Below are 24,520 nucleotides of genomic sequence, written 5' to 3'. Positions count from 1 at the left end.
GTTAGCAAATATGTATTATTATTACTGCAGAGCAAAATTAAATATATGTTTATGTAAAGACAACAACAGACTTTTCAGAAGAGAGAATGCTAATAATATATTTGAGAAAGCATGACCAATAAAGTCTATACAACCTTATTCTAAGACCTGAGTAATGCCAAAGCACAGTTTCCACAGCTAGAAAATGAAAGGTCAGTGTTGCATGTGTGGGGTCTGTTGACAGTACTGTACCCATTACCCTCCTGAACAGTCAGAGTAGTTTGGTAAGAGAAAAAACACTGTTTGTGAACCATGTTTATTTATATCCTCACCTACTGGACTTTGATCACCAGAATGCAGTGACTTTGGATGACATGAAATAGCCAGAAAAATATTCTAGGAAACTAAAAATGCTAGCAGCTCTGCCGCTCCAGCTTTACAAGTGCTACTTAGGGAATTCTAGCAGCTCTCAGGAGAGGCTGCAGTCTGGTCCAGGTCCATCTCAGGGCATGCAGGCAGTCAGGCACACTGCAGGGGTGCCCAGTGTGTTGGGAGTAGTTGGTCCCAAACCCAGAGATTTTTATGAACTTTGTTAAAATCCTTGTCTTAGCAGGGACATGCAAGGGCAGGCATGCACAAAAAGGAGGTGGTCTGTGATGGTGGAGGAAATGCTGACCAGTTTATAGTGTGTGAAAACCTCACACATGTAAGAAGTGATTTTCTTTTCCTCTACTATCCTCGAAACACACTGCAGAATTCTTACACTTGCCTGCCAAGTAGAGCATGGCTGTGCCAAATCTGAGTGAAAAAAGTAAACAAAAGAAAGTTAAAAGGTTCTCAACAAGGCAGCAGCCATATTTTCTGTTTTCAAACTTAGGTTATCTAAATATTCTTATCCTGTTAGTGTTAAGTGTCTGCTGCAGGACGTGTGGCACACAGATACACATCAGTCTGATACCAGATTCTCTGGTGACGTCCCCACCAGCTCGAAAGCATTAGAGCTGCCACTGCTCACAGCTTATACCAATCAACCACTGGTGAAAAAGAATTTTATTTTTTCTCTTTTCTTTCGCTGTAAAGTGGTTAAAGGACATCCATTTTCCTAACTGAAAGCCAATTGTAACTTTCCTCTATATGCTACTTATGCTAAGAAGGTTTGTGGTGGTGTTCACAGGGGTCCCAGGACAAGGGAAGAGACGAGTATCTGACTCCATGTTTCAGAAGGCTGATTTATTATTTTATTATATATATATTATATTAAAAGAAAGTGATATATTAAAACTATACTAAAATAAGAGAAGAAAGGATTTCATCAGAAGGCTTGCAAGCAAAGGAAAAGAATGGAATGATAATCAAATCTTGTTACTGACCAGACAGTCTGAGACAGCTGGCCTGTGATTGGCCATTAATTAGAAACAACCACATGAGACCAATCCCAGATGCCCCTGTTGCATTCCACAGCAGCAGATAATAATTGTTTACATTTTGTTCCTGAGGCCTCTCAGCTTCTCAGGAGAAAAATCCTAGCAAAAGGATTTTTCATTAAATATCATGGCTACAAAGGCAAAAAAAATAATTCAGATCTAGATTAGCGGCAGTTTTCCACCTGCCATGGCCATAACAATTACAGACATCTCATTCCCATCGCTGCTGATAAGCAAGGGGAAAAGCAGGGAGTGTTCTGGTGCAGTACAGGGAAATACAAGGTCCCGGCTCAGAGCTGAGCTGTGCGGAGCTGCCCAGGAAGAGCAATGGCACACAGAAACCGGCAGGGGCTCCAGGGGAAGGTGATGGGTTGTGAGAGAGGAAGTTTAAAATTGTCACAATTTTAAACTTTGAAAATTTAAAAAGGTTTATTAAACCTTAACAAAAATACAACAAAGGACTACATAAGGAAAAAGCTACAGCGCTGGGAACTGCCCCTCGTGGATACCATGTGTCCAATTCATCTTCAAGAGGGATGCTCAGTCTTTTATACCCCTGGGGGTTGTATCAGCCAGCCCTGGCCCCTCCCAAAGTCTGTCAATCAGCTCTTCTTGGCCATTTATCAGTGGAGATTTCTTTCTTGTAACTTGATTGGAGACCAGATGTTGCCATGCTGCACCCCCTAAGCACCAAGCTTTTCTGTGAAAAATGCGTATTTTATGATTGGCTTTTCGCAAATATTAAAATGAATATTATATGTGCTGTGCTAGAAAGTAATGAATGCTGTATTCATTCTCTTAAGTAGTGTGTTAAATATAGTTTTAGGTTATAACAGAATGTTAAAATATAATTTTTATGCTATATAGGATACTTTTTTTTTCCTAAAGAAAGGACTTGCACTGAGATAGCAGCCACAGGACACCTAAATCTTTCATAGAAAGAGAATTTATTGCCCCATTATCAGAAGAAACGAAACACTCAGCCCTGAAGATGCCGTTAGGATTCAGAGGAAGAAGCTGACACTGACCAGACAGAATCCTGTGTTTGAATGGAATTTATGCATCATGTATGAGGTGTATGAATATGCAACAGGCTGTTGCTTTTAAGGGTTAATCCTCTGTTAACGTGTGTCCTTTTTCGGGCTTATTTTGCCCAGAAAGAGGTACCTGGACATCCATAGCTCTTTGTCTCTATTGTCTCATACTGTTCTAATCCAAATTGTCCAAATTATTATTACCCTAATTGTATTACTATTTTTATAACCATTTTATTACTATTAAACTTTTAAAATTTTAAAAACAAATGATTGGCATTTTTCACAATGTGCAACCAGCCCATTGTCTGAGAAACCCTGAAACATGGAGCAATCACAGCTCAGCAGGCATTCTTTCACTGCTTTTGAAGATGACAGTGAGGTCCCTGGAGTCCACCCCATCTCCAGATGTTTGTATGGGACACTCCTTTCCTCCCTGTCCGGTCTCCTGCCTTATCTGCAACCATCGGTGTGTGCAAAGACAAGATGTCCCAGCTACTCAGAATGTGTAATGTGGGCTGACCTGGTATCATCGATGCTTGGCAAGGCTGCCTGACACTGTGAGCACATTCCCAAGGCAAGGTACTTGCTAAATGACAGCTCTTGGGGGTGGATTTACCATGTGAGTATTGCTGCAAGGAAGCACTTTTGGTGGAGGGAAGGGTCTGACCAGACAGTTTCACTGCCTCTGAAAAGAAGGTTAGGAAAAGTACATTTATTATTTGAGCATGGTGACTACTACTGAAAATAAATACATTTGGCTTGCCAAATGTCATTTTTATAATTGTTATGGAGATAAGAGGAAGCTTTTGGGCTACTACAAAGCTGTCAAAACTCTAGAGACCTGCCTGTTTTGCTCCTTCCTTCCTAAGGCAATTTAAGGCAGATTGGACTTCTTCTTCACCACAAGAACCACCTGTGATCCTTCAGCAAATAGATTTACAGAAGGGGTTTGAAGGCCTTTGCTGGAAAAGCTGTGTTTCCTCAGGGGCACAGTACTGGATTTTGGGAGGGGAAGGCTGAAGTGTGGATGGGAAGCCAAGAGTGACACCAGGCAGGAATGAGGTGAGGACACCAAAGCATTCCCTGAGGTGGAACAGGCAGCACATGGCAACACCTTCAGACCAGGCTGGCCCAGTAAAAAGCCAGTTTAGTGTGAAAACCTGATGTAGTTCTTAATTAGGTGTCTGAGAGCCTTTTGGAAAAGCTACTATTGACACCAAGAAGTATTAAAGATGAGCACATTGATTCACTAATTGCAAAGAAGAGAGAAGCCAGGTGAGAAAATCTAGAAGCAGAGGTCCCAAAGCTGGAAACAGATGGGAGGGAGGGAGGAAGAAAGGAAGGATGGGAGATGAGTTTTGAAAAGCTGACTAACAAAGGGAAGAAATGAGAGAGAAAGCAATGGTGGGGAAAAAGGGGATGTTCTCTACAAGGTACACAAACCAGAACATCACATTTATAAAAGAAATACTGAGGCAAAATAGATGTGTTTTGTCTATAGGTGATAGTGTGCAGGCAGCTGGATTGGGATACAAGAATTTGGGAATTGGGATACCATGGTCTCTCACTGGAAAGATGAAAAGTGGTGCAAGGTGAGAAGAGTTTCCAAGAATACTTGACTTAGCTGATGAAACATGGCATTTCCCATTATTCTTGGACAATAATCACCAAAAGAAAGATTGTCACCTCTACTGTTTCTACTCCTTTGTGCCTTTACAGTACAGATAAAACAGGCAAACAAAATAAAAAAGAAAAATGCTTAGGGCAGTGCCAAGAAAAGAGCATGAAAAATCAAAAACCTAAAGCATTCTGGGCATGAGGGCCACCTTGTAGCCAGAGCTCAGGATACCTCTGAGTGCCACAGGACAATCCCTGCCCTTTCTGTGCCTGGCCTGGGTAACCCCTGAGTGTAAATGGGGGTCAAGCCTTGGGTTTTTTGTTCCTTGTGCTGCCTGGAGGGAGCAACCCCCCTGGCAGGAGGGCAAGAGCTGCTGTCTCTTTGCTGGAGGGAGCACAGGGGCTCTCTGGACACCATTCCTGCTGTAAGCAGAGGGGGCCCTGTCACCCACAGCCCCTGGCAGTGTGACTGACCCGGGTGACAGCCCTGCTCTCAGCCTATGCTGCAGCACTCACCTTGTGGCAGCCCGTGACAGTAAAAGATTTTAAAATCACAGGAAATTCGGGGAGCTAGAAAGAAAGTTAGGCTTAGTAGGCCCTGGGAAAATGTTAAAGGTAGGCCCTGGGAAATGTTAGGCCTTGTATTTGCTAGATCATGTGAAACTGCACCTGTGTAGTCAGTATATGATAAATGATATAACTGTTAGATGTGATTAGATATAATTACTGTTTAAAGAGTGATGAGAAGCTATGTTAGAGGTTTGAGGGGGATCACGAGAAATCCATGCTTAGATGAAATCAATGTATACAATAGAACAATGTAAGTTTAATAATTAATATGTAAGTTATATAACAATAGAATATAAAACATATTTGGCCTGAAACCATGTTGGAGTCAGATTTGGGTGTGTACCCCTGACACCCAGAGCTCTTAATAAAAGCACCTGCATATAATCATTCTGTGATTTTGTGCTCCTGCAGGCTAACACCCCGACAGGACACACCTCTCCTCATGGAGACCTCATGGCAGTGACCACATCAGCACGGCTGCCAGGGGCACCCTGTCTGTCTGTCCAGCATCACCTTGGGCATTTGGAGGAGTTCTGCCCAGGCAGGGGGTGGAGTCACTGTGCCCGGAGGTGTTTAAGGAAAGGCTCCACGTGCCCTGGTCGGGTCCACACGGTGGTGTCCGCTCGCAGGTTGGGCTCGATGCTCTCAGAGGTGTTTTCCAGCCCAAAGGATTCTTGTGAAAAACGCCAATCACTTGTTTTTAAAAGTTTAAAAGTTGAATGATAACAAAATGGCTATAAAAGTAGCAATATAATCAGAGTAATAATAATTTGGACAATTTGGATTAGGACAATATGAGACAACAGAAACAAAGAGTTACACGTCCAGGTACCTTTTTCTGGGCAGCATAAGCCCGAAAAAGGACACACATTAACAGAGGATTAACCCTTAAAAGCAATAGCCCGTTGAATATTCATACACCTCATACATGATGGATAAATTCCATTCAAACACAGGATTCTCTCTGGTCAATTCCTCCTTTGAATCCTGATGGTGCGTTCATGTCTGAGCGAGGCGGGAAGAAGTTTGTTTCTCCTGATAATGGGGCAATAAATTCTCTTTCTCTGAAAGATTTAGGTGTCCTGTGGCTGCTATCTCGGTGCGAGTACCTCATTCCTTTCTTAAGAAAATATCCCACATACATAGGTCCTATTTTAACTACAAAAGTTACCTTTTAACTACAAAAATACATTTATCATACTATTAAAATGTTAATACAGCACTAGTAATCAATACAACATAATACATATAGTAAATATCTGCGTAGAGCCATATAATATGCACTTTTCACAATTCTGTAATTTCGAGATGAAGGAGCGCGGAGCCCCGGCCACGCGGCCCCGGCGTTGCCATGGCAGCGGCGGCGCGCCGGGCGGGCCGCGCCTGCGCGCTCCCGCAACGCGGGCGGCTCGGCAGCGGGGCGGGCGTGACGCGCGGAGCGGGCCCCGCAGCGATTGGGCGGAGAGGGCGTGACGCCAGGCGCGGACCGCGCGGCGATTGGGCGCCGCTGCTGGCGCGCCGGCGCGCGCGCGGCGTGCTTGGCGGGAGGCTGACGGCGGCAGCAGCAGCAGCAGCACCGGCACAAGATGGCGGTGGAGCCGCCGCGGGAGGCCGTGTGGCCCGAGGGCGCGGGGGCCGAGGCGGGCTTCGTGCGCGCCGTGCTCTCGCTGCCTGAGAAGCCCGACACCACCGTGCGCTTCTTCGAGCGCGGCGACTACTACACGGCGCACGGCGCGGACGCGCGGCTGGCCGCCCGCGAGCTCTTCCGCACCCGCGCCGTCATCCGGCAGCTGGCGGGGGCACCGGGTGGGTCCGGGCGTGCGGGGGAGCCCCGGGAGCGGACCCTGAGGGAGGGACGGACAGACGGACGGACGGAAGCGGCGGGCGGGGGGGCGCCTGCTTCAGGCCTGGCTGCGGCCGGCCTCGGGGCCGGGGGGAGCGGAGAGAGGAGGTGGCGGTGGCGGCCCCTGGAGGCTCCGGATAGTCCCTGGAATCCCCTGGCAGCCCTCGGGAGGCCCTGGCAGGCGGTGCCCGTTGCTGAGGCCGAGGCCTGCGGGTGTCACAAGCTCGGGCTCACGGTGGCACTGCGTGGGCTCAGCCTGGGGCGGTGCTGCCGGTCCCTTCCCGCCCTCCCGGCGCGGATGGATGCGGGAGGGGAGATGCAGAGAGGTGTCCCGTGTCCGCTCTGGTTCATGGAGGCCGGGAATCACTGAGGGAAGTTCTTTACTTTCACGTGTTTCTGTGTGTTTCATAAGATTTTGTTTTCCATCCGCCCCGTTCTGCTTTTTGTTTATCGCTTGGCGTAAGGCAGTGCAGCTTGCAGATGTGGGTGTAAGAGCATCAAGATGAATTATCTTGTCAGACGGTACAAACCTTAGTATTGGCCTTAATCTCGAGGAACACAGTGTTGTGTTATTGATTTGTTGTGTTATCTGAGTTATTGGCTCAGATTTTGTAAAATAAACCTCTTTCAATGAATCAATTTTTTTTTTTTCTGTGAGCAACAGCAATAAAAACATGACATTCTCATATGCTTTTTCCTTTCTATTGTGACTGATGAGGTCACAGGTAAAAAAACCCAACATTTAAATACTCCAGCTCTCCCCAAAACTTGGTGTGTCTTCTAGAGTGGAAGTGTCATCAGTATTATTGTTGTATTCAATTTAGAAGTTATTTTGCAGTTATTTTACATGATTTTGTAATCATGTGACTACCAGCTCCAGTTTTAAACCCTCTAAAGCCTTATCTACCATATGCAACTAAAAGCATAAAACTGCACTTGTTGCTTTCAGGATGATTTCAAAGTACACATGAGCTTCAGCTGCTCCCTACCCCCTGCTAGTGTATTGTATTGTTTCAACTGAAAAAATAAGAAAAATTGTGCTTTATTGTGACAGTTCTACACTGGGAAAGAGGATATATGTAAAATGAGGGGTTTTTTACCTGTTTCAAAAAATCTTACTAGATGTTTGAGGAAAGAACATGAAAAAATCCTATCTAAAATAAACCCATAAGTCCACACCTGTGGGTGTGGAAGTTTGCTGTTTAACGTCTTTGATGGAAAGGGAGGAAGAGCCTCAAATATGATTAAGGCATGCTCTTAAAAAAAGATGTGATACTCTGTGTTGCTTGTGCTTACTTGGTGGCTCATCTAACACACATCCAGTGTGTCTGATGCCAGTCTGAGTTATTTCCACTTCCCAGCCTGGCAGAAAGCTTAATGTATTTGAAATGTATGCAAAGTTCAGAATTTTATTGTATGCCTGCAAGCCCCATTTGCTCAGCAGTGGAATTGCCTTGTTCTGTGAGTAGGTTGCTCCTGGAGTTGGGGAGGTAGAAGTGGTGTTGCTCCTCTGGGCAACTCCATGGAATTAAATTAGTTCAGCTGCATCATCTGCTTGCACATACAGAAGCAGAAGCAAGAAATTTGTCAATTAGGCACTTTCTAAGTTAGGTTTTAATGGAAACTGTTATTTTTTTTCTGATGATATGTTGTTTTTACTGGATAAATTATGATAAAAGGGGAATGTCTTTGCCCATGTGTTGAGTGAGTGTGAATAGGGTGGCAGTCTTTTCTGTCATCAGAAGCTGCTTATTCAGGAAAGAAAATGTACAGCAGGAGAACCTGTAGCAGACTTCTAATCCTCATTAAATCAAAATATGTGAAATATTAATTAGTAAACCAAGTCAAGAATATTGTGAGAGGAACATATCCCTTTGTATATATTAACGTGAATATTATACATTATATATTATACTATATTACATACATATTATTAAGTGAAATTAGGAATTGAACATTGTTTTTATTTGGAGAGAGAGAGTATGCTTTCTTCATTAGTATTAACCAGTTTAATGTGGATTTTTGTTGTTTCATGGATTCTACATGTTTGTTTCTTTGATGTTAAGGCAGTGTCTTCTGAAGGCTATTCTTGGGGATTTTGATTACAGAAAATAAGAAAATAACTTTATGAACAAATAAATGGAATTCAGGTATCTCATAAGTTTCTTTTTGTTTTTTGGTAGGAACTGAGAAGCTTGAGAGTGTTGTGCTTAGTAAAATGAACTTTGAATCCTTTGTGAGGGACCTGCTTCTGGTTCGTCATTACAGAGTTGAAGTTTACAAGAACAAAGCAGGGAGCAAATCTGTCAAAGAAAATGACTGGTATTTAGCTTACAAGGTACAATTTTCAACCTTTCTTTATAGTTGTGAGATGAAAGAAAAAAGCTCCATAGCTTTTTCCTGCTTGGAGTTTTGGGATTTTGAGGGACTGATGATGAAAAGTCACATCCGATTGTTATATATTGGTTATATAGCTGTTATGCATATCACTGTATTTTCTACTGCTCTAAGGCTGAAAGAGCTTGCCTTAGGTTGGGGAATAAAGAAAACCTGAAGTGCTTTCCTCTCTGCTAGGTGATATGTAAAATTCAAATGGTTAAAAACCAGAATAGCTGTGTATTTGATATGAATGGACTGTGCAGTACTTAGTTTGATCAGTTGTTATTTTGAAAGAAAGAAAGCAAGTGTGTGTGTACAATTCTTTTAATGAGCATTTCTCTTTTTCTCCATAGGGTTCTCCAGGAAATCTTGCCCAGTTTGAGGAAGTTCTCTTTGCCAACAATGACATGTCCACCGCCATTGGGGTTGTGGGGGTGAAGCTGTCTGCTGCTGATGGACAGAGGGTGGTAGGAGTGGGCTATGTCGACACTACACTGAGAAAATTGAGTGTTTGTGAGTTCCCAGATAACGATCAGTTCTCCAACCTTGAAGCTCTACTGGTTCAACTGGGCCCAAAGGAGTGTGTGCTGCCAGGAGGAGAGACTGCAGGAGAGATGGGGAAACTCAGACAAGTAAGGGAACCGCTGTGGCTGACAGACAGAACCTCTAAAAAGCTCAGCTCTGGTTTTTTAGCCAGGCTCTGATTTGTGGAAAAACCAAGGACCAATATCTTAGTTCAAGGAAGTTTTGATTTATGTGTACAAAATTGATTTATTTGCCCTTTAATCAACAAAAGTTCTAAAATCTTGTCTTTCATTTCTCTCCCTGCAGCCTAGCAGTAAATAAGTATCACTTCAGGGTTTGCTTCTGTGTGGTCAACATCTGTCCCTTAAATATTGAAATTAATGGATATTGAAATTAAAATGTGTGTATTTGTGAACAACAGGTCATTCAGAGGGGAGGAATCCTGATTACAGACAGGAAGAAGGCAGATTTCACAACAAAAGATATTGTTCAGGATCTCAACCGCTTGTTGAAATCAAAAAAGGAAGAGCAGCTGAACAGTGCAGCACTGCCAGAGATGGAAAAGCAGGTGAGCAGTGTTCAATGTGCCTCTCTTTAAAAAGTGGAGTGGTCTGTGCACCTGAGGTAAGCTGATCTCCTCTACATTCTTGCTGAAGTGTTCAGCAGTTCTGCTGGACTTGGGTCTGTGGACTTGGGTCTGTGTCAGAGCTGGATACCAGGGCTCCTGGAGGAAATGGAAAAAACCATTCACTTATGGCTTTAGAGGAGAAACTCTAATAGGTAAGCAAATAGACTGCAGGAGAGGTGCTTCCTGTTCATAGTCTATCTAGCCTAAGGACTGAAATACAATACTCTGGTTACTTTGCATGACAGGAAAATTGGTATTTGAAAACAGAGTTATGTTCATGGTAATATTTTTGTGTTGTCTTACAGCTTAAGTATATGATTTAGTGCCTGCATGTTTGTTCTCAGCTGCAAACAAGAGGCAATTTGTTGAGATAAACAAGTTTGAAAATGGCCCTCACTGCTGATGCTCACTGCAGGTGTAAGGTTCACAATTATCCTCCCGTAATGTGTCATTTCATAACAGATTAGAGTTGTTTGAAGTGTGTTGCAGCTGAACAAGTCAGTCATGCTGCTGCCTCTCTTTTGTGCTGGCACTCAGCAGTGCTGTGCAGTGAGTCAGATGCTTGTTCTGGCTGAAAGCTAACCCTGAAACCATGTCCTGAGATGATCCAGCATATCTCACTGATCTGTGCAGTATAACTTGTTTGTGTTCCTGAGCTGGAAGCATCCTGATAACAGCTTTGGGAAGCTGGCAAGGTGTGCAACTTCACATTTTGTTGATCAGATTATGCAGATGGCTCGTGTGTTGTTCTTGCACCTGCCTGGAAAGACGTAGAACGCCCCTGTGGAAATGAAGTCTTGTCAAACAGGATGAGTCTCTCATAGTCCTGCCAGAGTTGGCATGGCTCAGAGTCTTCCCCAGCTGTAATTTTCTAGGAGCATTTATCAAATCCTCTTGGATTCATGGGTGTTTCTAACTAGAATGTGTTTTTTTAAAACAACTTCAGGTTGCTGTTTCGTCTTTGTCAGCTGTTATCAAGTTTTTGGAGTTGCTGTCAGACGAGTCTAATTTTGGACAGTTTGAACTGACTACCTTTGATCTTAGTCAATATATGGTTCTAGACAATGCAGCTGTTCAAGCCCTCAACCTTTTTCAGGTAAGAAATACCTACTTGAGTTAGTAACTGGTTTAGAGTATGTTTAATTACTTAGCTGCTTGATAATGAGCCTCACTGCCCAACTGCAATTCCCCAGATCCTGATTAATGGCAACTTCTACATTTTAGCTTTGTTCTCAGTTACTCTCCTGCAATGTGTGTTTTAAACATTTAGATACTCTTACCACCTTTTTAATTTTTTGTTTCTCGTTGGTTTATTTTAAATGTAGAAGGGGAGAGAGGATCATCAAGGAGGTAGGAAGTGGCCACGGTAGTGCTGTTCTTGGGAAAAGAATGCAAACCTCAGTTAGATGGTGTTGCTGGAACATGTAACACATGACAGGAGCAATGCCAGTGGTGTCAGGAAGGGAAGGCTGGCAGTGAACAGGACAGCACTTGTGAGCAGTCTGAAAGCACCATGTCACGTTAACTGTCATGTTTTGATGTCAGTTTTACCTTTTTTACACACATTTTCTACAAATCCAGGCAGATTGACAGACTCCTTCATACCTCCTGCCAGGTCTGCTTTTCTGCTTTGCCATTTCTACAGTTAGAGGAAAGCATGGACTTTGAGTGGTGTCACCTTTTCTCCTCTGTTTCCACATTAGTAACCCTAATCTGCTTGCATTTCAGATTTATAGGAAGATATCACAGATTATGGCCTCTGTTTACTTTGGAGGAATTTCTGCAGGAAAACAAAGCATGTATTCAGCATTTGTGCTGGTTAGCCCTTGAAGAGAGGTGTCCTGAATTTTTTCAATTTTTTTTTTAAATTTCTTGCTGCTGTGTGCCTCTCTAGGGAATGAAGCAAAAATTACATTTCTTCTCAAGCTTTATGGAGGGTGTTCTAGGAAGTTCTCTTTTAGCTACATTCCTTTACAAGTCCTTGCAGGTGTTACGTGTTTTGTGATAAGGAGATATGCTGCTGTGTCTTCAGGGGCTGTTGTGAGCCTTGGAACAAAGGTTTTTCCATGGAGCAGGAAGCTGCCTGCATGGTAGGATGTGTGTGTGGAGGTTTTTGGACAGCAGTAAAGCAAAGTCAAATTATTTTGTAATGTGAGTTGCTCTGTGAAGTGTATAGGTAAAGATTTTAAGGTGCTGCAGATGCAGTTGGTGGTATGGAATGTAACCCTAAACATTGGATGTGCTGAAGTAGGTCATTTGTGTATAATGTATGTGTTCTGTGACACTTTCTTACATTCAGAAGTTTTTATTATGTCATACTGCCCAGAACACTGAGAATAGGCCCATACACTTCAGATATTAGATATTCCAGGGGCTGAATGTGTCAGTATTGCTTCTCATGGCATTCATTTCCTGTTCTTGTGACTCCAGTTCTACATACAGGAACATCCAGACCTGCTCCTGGTTGAATGCTTGCCTGCTGTTTTAATTGCAGCTTTTCTTGTGTAGAGGGGGTTGAGATTTTAATTTCAAAGTCAAGAGTTGAAACAAACTTGTTTGTTCAATATTAACCAAAATTTTTGCTTCATAGCTGTTTGTGCGAAAACCAAATCAAACCACAACAAAAATTCCCAAAAGGCTCTCTGGATTCCAGTTAATATTAAACCTGAATTATGGGTAATGAACTGTAATTTGAACAGAGCTGAGTTTAGAGGTGTTTATAGCACTGCAGAGATGATCTGGGGAAGCTTGAGAGGATTCAAGTAACTGTTCTTCCCCACTGCCTGATTCTGTTGTGTTGTTCCCCTCCCAGCAACCCCCAAAGTTCTCAAACCAAACCCCTTGAACTCAAGTCCTGTTTCTTGTTGCTTTTTTGTGATGGACAGCACCCCTAATTTTTGACCTTAAGAAGAGCAAACTAGCAAATATTGTAGATGTATTTCCACTTTTGCTACTCAAAGTGCAAACTGCCCCGTGACTAGGTACACTTTTAACTTAGCTGTTCAGTTAGGATTGGTTCCAAAATAGACAAATGTACTCCTTCCTTCCCATGTTCCAGGGACCAGAGTGTAAGTACTTTAATGCTACCCTGTTTCATTTACCATTTTTGGTGGGTGCCAAGTTTAATGGAAAAAAACCATGCTCTGTTCCTAAATAGCTGTGTGTCATTCACTGGGTGTCAATAAACTTCAATAACTAATTTTTTTTTCCTTTTGTTCCTTTATTTTTTTTCTTTCATTCTTTCCAGAGTTCTGTGGAAAATGCAAATTCTGCACAGTCTCTAGCTGGATTACTGAATAAATGCAGAACCCCTCAAGGACAAAGACTGGTTAATCAGTGGATCAAACAACCACTTATGGACAAGACCAGAATTGAAGAAAGGTAACAATATTATGTGTTTAATAGACTTAAACACTTAAGTAACTATTTTATATAAGGCCCTTTCTTTTAAAACACAGAATGATACAACCAAGAAATAGTAGTGGTTAGAGTCTTTTGTGTACTACCCTGTAATGCATTGCACTTAGAGCTGAATATATTTTTCTTTGAGATGCAAATTGACAGGTTACTGTTAAATTAAATGCTTTCTACAATTATACATTTTAAAGAGGAGGTGCAATATGTTTAGATGATCTGAATGATGCTGTGCAACAAGCTAAGGCAGTGCAGCAGCCACTTACTGACTTTGTTCATATGCAAATGCTCAGTCTGTATAATAATATTTTGATGTCACTTCAAGTTTCCAGTTTAAAAAAAAAATCAACAAAACAACCAAAGAATTAAGCAGTTGTGACGTGTTCCTGTTCCCAGAAGAAAGCTACTTCTGCTTACAGTAGGTCACTCTAATCACGCCTGGATACTGTGGGGGCTTTCTTGCCCTTTGATCTTGACCTCTGTCACAGTGGCTGCCCTGCCAGTAGATAACAGTATCAGTTGATAAGAAGCCTTAGAGAATCTGCTAAATCTCTGCTGAGAATGCACAGATGATTCTCCACCCTTCAGAGAGGAAAACTGCAAAGGCTGTGTTTCTACTGTGTGTGTTTGTCTTGAGTATGTTCACCATGCAGATACAAGTTGCACATTTTTTTAAACTACTGCTATATATACTGTCTTTTAATGATTTAAACCCAAATTTCATGCAGCTCTAGCAATCAGCACTACAAAATGTGTATTAAAGTGTATCTTGACAAAGCAGAAGAGGCTGGAAAGTTGAGTTTAACTTTGATTGATTCTCTAAGGCTCATATTTCAGATAAGGCATTGCAGATATGTCTCTATATGCTGTTGGGCACAGATCCCTGCTACCAAAAAAAGAAATCTTGGCTTGGATGTGCTGATATTTAAATAAGTTATGCAAAGAGTAGTTGTTTAAGTCCAGCTGGCACTAAGCACAGAGCTGCCTGCTCACCTCCCTGGTGGAATGGGGAGGAGAGGCAAAACCCAAAACACAGCACTGTACTGGCTACTGAGAAAAAATAAACTCTGTGCCAGCCAAAATCAGGATGATAGTTTTCTCTCTATATTTCTGGAGACTGAACTATTCTGCTTCTTTTCAACAAGTTTTTCTACTCTACTTTTCCTCATCAGTTGCAGAATGGTGTGTAGTAACTTGGTCAGGGCCCACTTTGAAATGTTGTTAATGTGACACTGAAATATTTGTTCCCAGGTTTGTTGAATGCTGTATCTTACTTCTGCATGTGTTACAAAAGCTTTCATTGTTGGTTCTTGACTAAGTACCCAAGATCATCTGTGTCTGTCAGTTTTGGATCCTTATATCTGAACCAAATTTTATTTTATGATTGTGTTGTTTTTAAAATTTTGAAGGCTTAGAACTCCCATGTTGTAACTTTCTTATGTCAAAGTAAACATTAGAAATCTTAACTTTTGTGTGACACATTTGCTTATTACTGTACATCAGAAATCTTCCAAGTTTGGAAGAGACAGTATTTTCTTTATAAAACTGGGGTTGAGTTGTAGGCAGAAAATGTAACTTGACCTGTTTTGTAGAGTTACTGTCACCTCTGTGCTTTGTGTTGCTGTTCTCTGTGGCTGATGTTGGCTGCATGTAGGAACAGGTGTATTTAAAGGAGGAGGGGAGTAATTAAATGAAGTTAAGCTCTTAGTGAAGCTGTAAAGGTCATTATATTCAAGTGTTTTGAATTTGAAAGAAGTCCACTGATAACCTCCTGTATCTTGCCCAGCTGCAGAGACCTTGGAGCTGCAATCTGTTAATGGTGCTTTGCTTTAACCTCTACTAATGGGCATTGAAGTGCCATAGAGACACCTTTTCACTTTATTCTGCTGCATTCTGTCTGAATGCATCTTGCTTTCAAGTACTATCTGGATGAGCTCAATTCTCTGAGATAAAAGCAATGTAATTTACTTGTAAGCTTCATCCTCCCAAACTTTATGCTTTTCAGAGGGTGTAGGACTGTTCTTTTTTTAATCCCAAGGAACAAGTATGATAAGAGAAGCTGTTAGTGAGAGGTACTGACAGATTTAGATATCTTTTAAAAGATATGCAGTTGCCAAGTTGTTTTCTGAAGACTTTACAGTATATTGTGGTTGTTTTAAGGATTGCAAACCACAGTTTAGAGCCTAAGGTGGCTTGAGAAGGAAATACCTGCACTGGTTTTCCTTTGCATCTCCTTTGTCATCAAGGGGAGCTACTGATTGTTTCTCAGCTTGGAGTGTGCCATGTTGAAGGGCCCCATTTAACACTAACCAGAGCAAAACTCCTCAAACCAAGTAGAACTGCCCGAGCTGGACTGATGTTCAGTGGCTGTTTTGAAGGAAGCCTCCTGTTTTGCTTATACAGGAGGTGTTTGACTTAACTGTTGTCCCAGTAGTATAAAATTGGTGTCTGAAAGTTTTACTATTTTTTTTTCCCCGCAAGTTAGACTGTTGTAACCCTCTGCTAAGACCTGCAGGTGGTGCAAGTCATCTTTTGGAGATAAAGGAATCCACTTCTTTCAGTAGTTTGAAGTCTGCAGTGTGCTGTTAACCTCTATGGAAAAATGGAACACAGAGTTGAATCAGCAATCCATGTTAACTCTTGATACAGTAACAGCACAAATTAAAGTACATGGTGCACATGCTTCAGATAAAATGAGGTTTACTGACAGCAGCAGCTCCTGATGAGAACTGAGAAAAGAGAGGCTCCTGATAGCTGCCTGTCTTGCAAGACTTGGGGTTCTGCCAGTATCCAGCTGGTTTTCCTTGATTAAAAAAATAATTATCAGTCATAAGTATACACAATACAGCCCTACTTCTCCTGTGTGGTGTGTTCAGAAGGCAAGTACATGAGGTTCTTGCTGCTTGTCTCACAGTCAGCATATTTGAAATTAAAATGTAGTCGCAGAGGCAGCATGTGCAAATACAAGTATTAATTTCATAACCAAATTGACTGCAATACAGCTTCAGTATGTCATGTTTATTCTCCAGGTACTGGAGAGTCTGAGGAATGTGGCATAGTGTAAAATAGAGCTTGTTCTGTTATGTCCTGAGAAGAGAGTTCATGCTGAATATATTTTTTTTTTTCTGTATTTGGGATAAACTCTATCTGACATTTATACACACCATAAATAAAAGATTCCAGCTCACCTTTTTAATGCTTTATGTATGCTGTGGTTGAACCTCTTATGTGCCTGTGTCCCATGGAGAAGGTGCAGGGGTCTCAGAGGAGCTGAAGGCTGTACTCAATCATCACTTGCTCTGATCCAAGCCTATGTTGAGCTTTCCTCCTGTGTTTCTGAGGATCATGCTGTGTGGAGGCCACATTGTAGAAAGAAACCCTGTCTCTGGCAGCGTCAGCAAGGAATACATTTGGGAAGCTAGAGGTGAATAAATGGCTGGAAGGGTAAAACTTCCAAGTTTGTAGAACATTTTCATGCATCATGATTATTTAAGTAGCAGTTTGTTTAAAAAATAAAGAAAACCCAACCCTAGCTTGTTGCCTTGAGACAAAAAGAAGAAACATAATCCAAGGCCCTGGCTCTCTTGGAGCACCTTGGGTGAGGTGTGGGGATGGTCAAACTCTGGAATGTGTGCTCAGAGAGGTGAGGGGATCTCTGTTCTTGCTCAGTGTTTGGCTGAAATTAGCCTTGTTTTGAGCAAGGGCTCAACCAGAGGCCTGCAGTTCCAGTAGGGATTGTTCTGCTGCTAAGGTTTCACTGCTTTTGTGTTCTTTTCTAACCTGCAGCTGTCCCTGCAAAGCATTGCAGACAGGCTTTGTAGCTTTTGTTGTTCTGGCTGGGAGCTCTGCAGAGACCTTCAGTGCTTTTCAGGACCTCTGCAGAGGCACAGACTGAGCCCAGGCAGCTGCAGTAGCAGTGTGTGCTGGCTGTGTCCTCACTGAGGGAGGAGGGGAAGATGTGACCAGCCTGGAGGTTTGTCTGAATGACCTCTTCAGAAGGCATTTTAGGCACTGGGAGTGCTCCCAATGCCTCTAGGGGAGCTTCTGAAATACAGATTGGATCTGAGCAGATTTGAAGACAGAAATGTGATTTCTTATTGTCATGGAGATCATGGTGGAATAAATATTTCCCATGAAAGATGCTGTCATTCCAGTGACATGAAAATGGTGTTGGCTTCCAGTAAGCCTCAAAAAATGTCACCTTTGTCATTCCAAAAGTTACCATCACCACGTTCCCTAGAGAAATGTTTAGAGCTTGAAGCTCTCCATGCTTCTTCTTTAACCCTCTTCACCTATGTTTACTGTTTTCAAAACTACTAATTGACCTCTGTTTTCATTTGGGTTTGCTTGTAAAACTGAGTTTGCCATTGAGGGCTGCCTAGAGACATTAAACTGGAGCTCTGCTAGTCAAGAACACATCACACAGGCCATGTCTCCAGGAAGGAATTGCCATCAAAATCTCAGGCTCTCAAAACCTACCCAAAGGCTTAGATTGTTATGTTACAAAAAGACTTACATTTAGTTTTCTTGTCTGAGGAGCTGAAAAAAAAGACTCCTTTCATGACACCATCAGGTGTGAGAAAGACAATGTTGGTGTTTGTATCCTGCTTGTTTGTATTCTGTTATCCAAATCGTTTGTCTTCTGGGTCAGGGATCAGCCATCAGTGTTGCAGATCTGTAAATTATAGGTGGCATTGAGTGGTGCAGCACTGGGCAGGTAGTCATAGTATCTCCTCATTGATACTTCCAGCTCACCCACTTCTTCCTGACAAGTCCTCACTTGGTGCAAAATAAATAGAAGGATTAAGCTTTTAGTCATTTCTTTTGTGTCTGAGTTTTGAGGCTCAACAGGAATGAAAATTAAACTAAAATTTGATTGAAATGTCAGATTGGTTTTCAGACTTGTAAGACACGATGAAACTGCTATTTATTTAGGGAAGTGTGAATCTGTAGCTGCCATACTGTTCTTTGGCTCTCATCCTGCCAAAATGAGGTGGATGGCACTTACTGCCATAGTTAAATTTTGCTTAGAATCTGTGTTTGAGTATTCATTCCATTAAGTTTCTATTATATATGGAAACTTAATATGCACAGGTGCAAAGCTCTCAGGTTTGTAACAGTGTCCTTGGGTAGTCACTGTTTTGAACACTGGATACAGGAATATGGTTTTGTTCTCTGTGAAAGAACAGTGACCACATGATTGTTTCTGCTTTGCTTAATTTATGTCCAAGAACATTAGAAAGGTGGCATGTTAGGACACTGCAATGGAAGCTCTTGACAAGAAAATTTTGTCTTGGCTTGTAATTTAATTTTCATTTATCATGTGTGAGTATTATAAGAGTCTTTAATGTTTTGTTGACATACAGTTTTGAGTTTCTTCAGTACAGAAAGAATGCAAATGAAGAAATACTTGTTTTTTGACAGCTAAGAAATAGAACTTGTTCAGTTTGCTCTGAGTTTGCACAAGCTTAAAGAAATGCACAGGTTAGCAATTTAAAAGGGTATTAATGTTGATGGAGTAGTGTAATAAATGCAACCTCTTAATTTTAATAATGTATGGAAACTTGTAAGGAGTAAAGCACAAAAAATAATAATGAAAATACCTTTTCCTCAGCTGACTCTAGTCTTTGAAGACCATGCAGTAATACACTTTTATCACTGTGTCCCAAAATGCCATATTTAATTAAAAAGCAAGACTGGCAGAAAACTTCCATGGTTTAAGGCATTAAGCTGGGACACAGCCTCTGCTGCTTTCCATCTTGGGTGGCTCTGGCAGGTTTTGGGTGGAGCAGTTTCACTCTGTGGGGTTAATGAAGGTGCCCATGACTGTGTTTGGTGAGTCCTGCTCCATCCTCTTCATTGTTCTTTGTTACCATATAAGAAATGGAGGTTTATTAGGAATTCTTAAAAGATGGGCAGTTGTTGTTTTGTGTCCAAGCCCAAATTCTGTGTTGTTCTTGTCTTTATTCAAATTAGGATCTTTTTGCCTTCATGTCCTTGACACTTACTCACACTCTCTGTTCTGTATGCAGGGTTTCTTAGGATTTAGTGTCAAAGTTTTTAATTTGTTTTTGACTCTTGTGCACCATGCAGCAGCCTGTGGCCCTGAGTTGTTTCATGGATGGCTCACACTTAAAATCACTTTAAATCAAAAGGTTCATTAATGCTTCCCTAGCTGTGGACTGCCACCTGCTCCCTTGTAATTGGCACTGGTGTTCCTGTAGCTGACTCCTTCATCTTTTGATGGGGAGTTTATCATGCTTAAACAACCAAAGGTGTCATGTTGGATAGCAGATAATCCAGAAAAACTCAGCAGTTGCACAAAGGGGGACTCCATCCCTTCTACTTCATTTATTTTGTCTCTCAGCTAAAGATCAGTTTGATTTGGCTTGTTCACCTGATGAAAACTAGTCCATGAAAAGGTGAGGAAAGTTGTTGTCCAAAATTAATCCTTTTGCCCCTCTGCAGCTGGTCCATGAGCTGCTATTCTCATGAACATCCTAAGTGCAGGTCAACAAATACCAAAAGCCAAGATTTGTTCAGATTTATTAATCTGACTTGAGTTTGCTTTCTGCTGGCACTTCTGTTTTAGAGATCATGCCAGTTGATTTACGTTGTGAGTCAGATTGCCAAACTTGCTGCAGGAGGATAGATTCTGCCTATCTAGTGGAATAGTGGATCTGTGAAATGGAGCTGTGCACTACCATTGCTCAATAAACCTGCTGCTTTCCTGACAAATTAGCTGTGAAGATGCTATTAGAATATTTTTAGCTCCTACAGAAAACAGACAATGAAAATTTTATGAAAAAGACTACATGCATGGAAATAAACATTGGGAAGACAAAAAATACATCTCTGACAAAGATTTCAGGAGATATTTCTTGCTTTATGAGCTATCCTCATAAATATCACTTTTGTCTTGAGGGTAAGAGACTGCTTAGTCCAGCAAGGTTGCAATGGGGTTTGAGGTGGGAAAGGATTTGCTGTGTTGAATATTCAAAATTCAGCTTTGCTGATAGATCCCCTTTTTTTTCTTCTATAAACATGCATGTTTAAAAGTTGGGAACACTTGTTTATCATTCTGTGAAATAGTGTGTTACTATAAGGTGAGAATTTCCCCTTTTTATGCCAGTTCCTCTTCTGGTGAGCTGTTTAATTCTTTAGGGGTAGTAATTTTGTTATTCCTTAGCTGTGAAAGAGGAGGGGAGGGGAATCAAATCTGTTTAGATTTTTTGCTGTTACATAAAACTAGTTTGAGTGGCAGTTCTTGGTAATAATTAAAAAGTACTTTGTTCTTATTTAGCAAATCCAGCTTTTGGGAAAAGAAAGTAATGGTTTATTTTTCTTGTCTATCAGTTAGATAGTGACTGGCACTGTGTGTAACACACCCAGGCTGAGGAGTGGGAGATAAAAGACACCTGGTTCTGGTTTGAGGTGTGACTGGGGTGATTGTGTAGGTGTAATTTGGATGAACAGGTGCATGAAAGTTTCTTCAGAATCTAGACAGGAACAATACTCCTTGTTTTAAATGCTCTGATATTTTTAGGACCTCAGTTTTGTAGAGCCAGGACTGGTCTGCCATGGGAATGTGGAGTAGTCCCAGCTGTGAGGTGGTGGCAGGGAGATGTCCCTGTGTCCCTGCTGCAGGGCATGGGTGGCCTTCAGTCTCACCTGGAGGGAAGCAGGGGGAGCCCAGGCAAGCTCTGGTCACCTCCTACCTGCAGAAATGCTCCTGCAGGTCCCCTCTGCACTCTGTGGAACACAGCTCACAGCTCTGCAGCTCCTGGCCACGGACAGGGCGCTGGTTAATGGGCACTGCTGCCAGCCTTGCCTTGGGAATGAAGGAAAGGTGATCCCTTCTCCTTCTCCTTCTCCTTCTCCTTCTCCTTCTCCTTCTCCTTCTCCTTCTCCTTCTCCTTCTCCTTCTCCTTCTCCTTCTCCTTCTCCTTCTCCTTCTCCTTCTCCTTCTCCTTCTCCTTCTCCTTCTCCTTCTCTTCTCCTTCTCTTCTCCTCTTCTCATTGTAGGGGGTTTCTGTGACTGCCTCCCAGTCCTGCCCTTGCTCCTTAGTTCTGGCTGGAGGAGGCCAAGCAGGGCTCTGCTGCTGTGGTGCTGCTTTATTTCATGTTCCTCAGCATGATGCCAGGCACTCGCTTCCCTCAGGCTCTGAAAATATTGCTGCAGTCTGCTTCAGGAGCAAAGTCTTAATTGCATCAAGTGGTACTTTGCTGACGGGAATTAAGACCAAGTATTTTATTTTTCTGCTGAAGAATTGTTTTCTTCTTTACTTTGCTTGACATGCTGAGGTCAGAAAGTTCATAAGCACTTGTGCAAAAATAGTGAATTATTTTTGGTAACGGCAGACTTGGATAAGTGTCTTGTGGGGAAAAAAAACCTCAATGTTATTTTAACTGCTTTTCCTGATAATCCTGTCTTATTTTTTATTCTGATCTTATTATCTTGCCTCATAGTCAATACATGCAGTTTTCAATGCTTGATTTCTGTAAAAAAATTTCATGCTTGATTTTTATAAAAAAATAGTTACTTTGTGCTTGGTACTCCAATAGAGTCCCAGGGCTTTAATTTGCTCTCTAGCCTTTGACATAATAATCAAATAGTGTATTCAGAAATTCATGTAGGGTGGTAAAGAGTCTGTTGCTTCCCTGATCCATATTAATTTTATGTTATATAAATATAACTGATATAGAGGAATGTAAACTTTGTTTATTTAGAAGACTGCATTTATTCGAATTATAAAATTTCTCTGTAAATGGACTGTCCTGGAGTTAGAAATATCCATTATTATTATCATGGTAGGATGGTTTAGGGACTAATTGGGGATACTAGAAAAGGCATGAGACTGATGTTTGACTGTGGCTTTCTCTTACATTGTTGAATATTACAGGTTTAACAGCAGGGAGCCTGATCTGTGCAGCTGCTTAGTAGCACTCTGTGTACCCAGAGCTCTGGAAAGTGTGTGCAGTTTGATTTCTGTGGCTCTGCTAGGGTCTAAAGCTGCTCTTCAAACCTTGCACTCCGCATTACAAGGGATTAGACTTCAGCAGGGCTGTGACAAACAGGATATTCATGGACTCTTCAAGTTACATTTAAGATTAAAGGACCATAGGAGTGGGTTCTGAGGAGCTGCACTGTCACAATGGAGTGAAAGGCAGTTGTTAGTGTTAAATGCTTTCTGAGGGCTTCAGATCGGTGCCTGCAGGTAGATCCTTGGTTTAGTTCATTTAAAACTTGATGGGAGAATATGGAGGTAGGAGAGTCGTGGGTAGCAGCCCTACCTCACACTTCTCCTGGTGGCAGTGCTGCTTTCTGCCACCTTGGAAGTGCTGCTGGGACTGGGGCTTGTGGGCATCATTTCCCAGCCACTCCAGGCCAACATCAGGTACACAGCTGGGCTTGTCCACAGCTGGCAAGGCCACCCCAGGGTGAGGTGCTTCAGGGAAGCCAGAGGTGAAGAGCAAACCCAGCCATAGCAAATGAAGATGTGTGTTTGTGTCTTGGTTTGGAATGACAGGAGTCTGCTAAGGAAGGCAGGAGCCTCCCCTGAAATGGAGAATGTAAACCCTCCCCACCTCTCCGAATTGCTGTAAATTTTAAATTAAGGGGCTCTCAGGCAAAAAATATGGGAGCAGGAAATAACAGCTCTTTCATAGGGAAGAAGAATAAAAGGATAAAATAAACAATGCAGAACACTAGAACAACACTGACAGAGTCAGAACCCAACCTGACACCCTGTGGGTCAGGGTGTTGGTAGCAGTCCAAATGTGGCTGCAGTCCTTCTGAAGTATCAGGCATGGCTCTGTTGGAGCAGGGGGTTTTATAGAGAAGGATGTACTCTTCCTCTGAAGATCCAGTGGAAGAAGAGGCAGCTGCTGTTCCTTCTCCCAGTGAAGGAGCCGTGCTGGTGTTCCAGAACCTCTGGATTATATTTGGGTAGCAGTGCTTGGCTCCTCCCTCTGGGTGGAGCATCTCCCAATGGGATGCTGTAGTTCTTATCAGTCATGCACTGACATTCAACAGCCTCTTATCAGCAGATGTCCCTTCCTGAGGGAAGAGTGATTGTGAGCACTCAGAGAGAGAGATAAGGCAACCTGCCCACTTGACAAAAGACAGCTGCCATACAGATGGTAATAGGATACCTCTTGCCTTGCAATCTGGAACAGTTTGAGGAGGGGCTGCAGCTGGGAGAATCCCCCTCAGTGTCAAGCTGAGGTGGCCACAGGTGCCTCTCCCAGGTTTTGTTCCTCTCCCAGGATTTGTTCTTCCACACTTTGTGGCTAGGCAGTGGACAGAGCAGGACAGCTCCAGCTGCACCCCTGAGCCAGCTCCTCTTTGGTCTCTCTTGACTTCTTTGTTTCAGCAGAGGGGAAGTTTTGGTACTCTGTTTGGGTCTAGAGCTGTGAATGATGGCAAAATCTTTTAAGAAGCTACAGAGGTGATCAGAGTCCAAGGAAAGCTGTCACCTTCCTGGGGTGACAGCATTGTCTCTCTAAGAACACAGGCATCACAGGTGAACTCTGAAAAATGCATCCCCTTGGGGCTCTTTGTTCCTGGTTTGCTGTTTCTGTTCATCTACAGTATGATACTATATCTTCTCATTAAAAGCCTGCAGTTTCACATCCCTCAAATAAAACAGTATGCACTTCAAATTCTGAATTTAGGAAGAATATACATTGTTCTACTTCTTCACTGTCATCTTCAAAGTTTTCTTTTGTGAGCAGTTATCTTCTAGTGTAGATTTTTGGGGGTGTTTAGGTCGTGACAGTGGTTTTCAGGGAGGGAAGCTGTGAAGTAATTTGATAATACAGAAACATTCAGAAACTGAGGAAACAAAACCAGCTTTGTGCTCACGTTGCAGGAGGAAACAATGACAAGGTTGCACTGTTTGGGCAGGGGTGGGTGGGAAAGGTTCTGAGCCATTTAGCATGGAGGGGAGTCCTTGTGAAGGTGCAGGCTGCTCTTTTTTGGCAGACAGCCCGGAGAAGTCTTGAATACCTGAGCACAAGCCTCCCACCTGGGTGTCTTGGAATTGCCTGGGATGTTTCTGAATTTATAGGCCCTTGTGTGTCCATGCAAATTTGGGAGGGC

At 42.4% G+C, this 24,520-nt stretch overlaps 1 protein-coding gene across 1 annotated transcript in view; it reads left to right on the top strand.

Moving 5' to 3' along the window:
• Positions 1-6,213: 6,213 nt before the first annotated feature.
• The window catches only part of MSH2 (mutS homolog 2), a 47,674-nt gene continuing 29,367 nt past the window's right edge, over positions 6,214-24,520 (top strand). Inside the window, exons 1-6 of the mRNA XM_066546297.1 lie at positions 6,214-6,433; positions 8,654-8,808; positions 9,203-9,481; positions 9,796-9,942; positions 10,949-11,098; positions 13,250-13,383. Of these exons, the coding sequence (XP_066402394.1) occupies positions 6,214-6,433; positions 8,654-8,808; positions 9,203-9,481; positions 9,796-9,942; positions 10,949-11,098; positions 13,250-13,383 (1,085 nt within the window). The remainder of the gene's footprint in view (positions 6,434-8,653; positions 8,809-9,202; positions 9,482-9,795; positions 9,943-10,948; positions 11,099-13,249; positions 13,384-24,520) is intronic.

Source organism: Molothrus aeneus, chromosome 3 (genome assembly GCF_037042795.1).
Source record: "Molothrus aeneus isolate 106 chromosome 3, BPBGC_Maene_1.0, whole genome shotgun sequence".
NCBI lineage: Eukaryota > Metazoa > Chordata > Aves > Passeriformes > Icteridae > Molothrus > Molothrus aeneus.
Note: the sequence above shows the minus strand (reverse complement) of the source record. Positions and strands in the feature narration are given on the sequence as shown.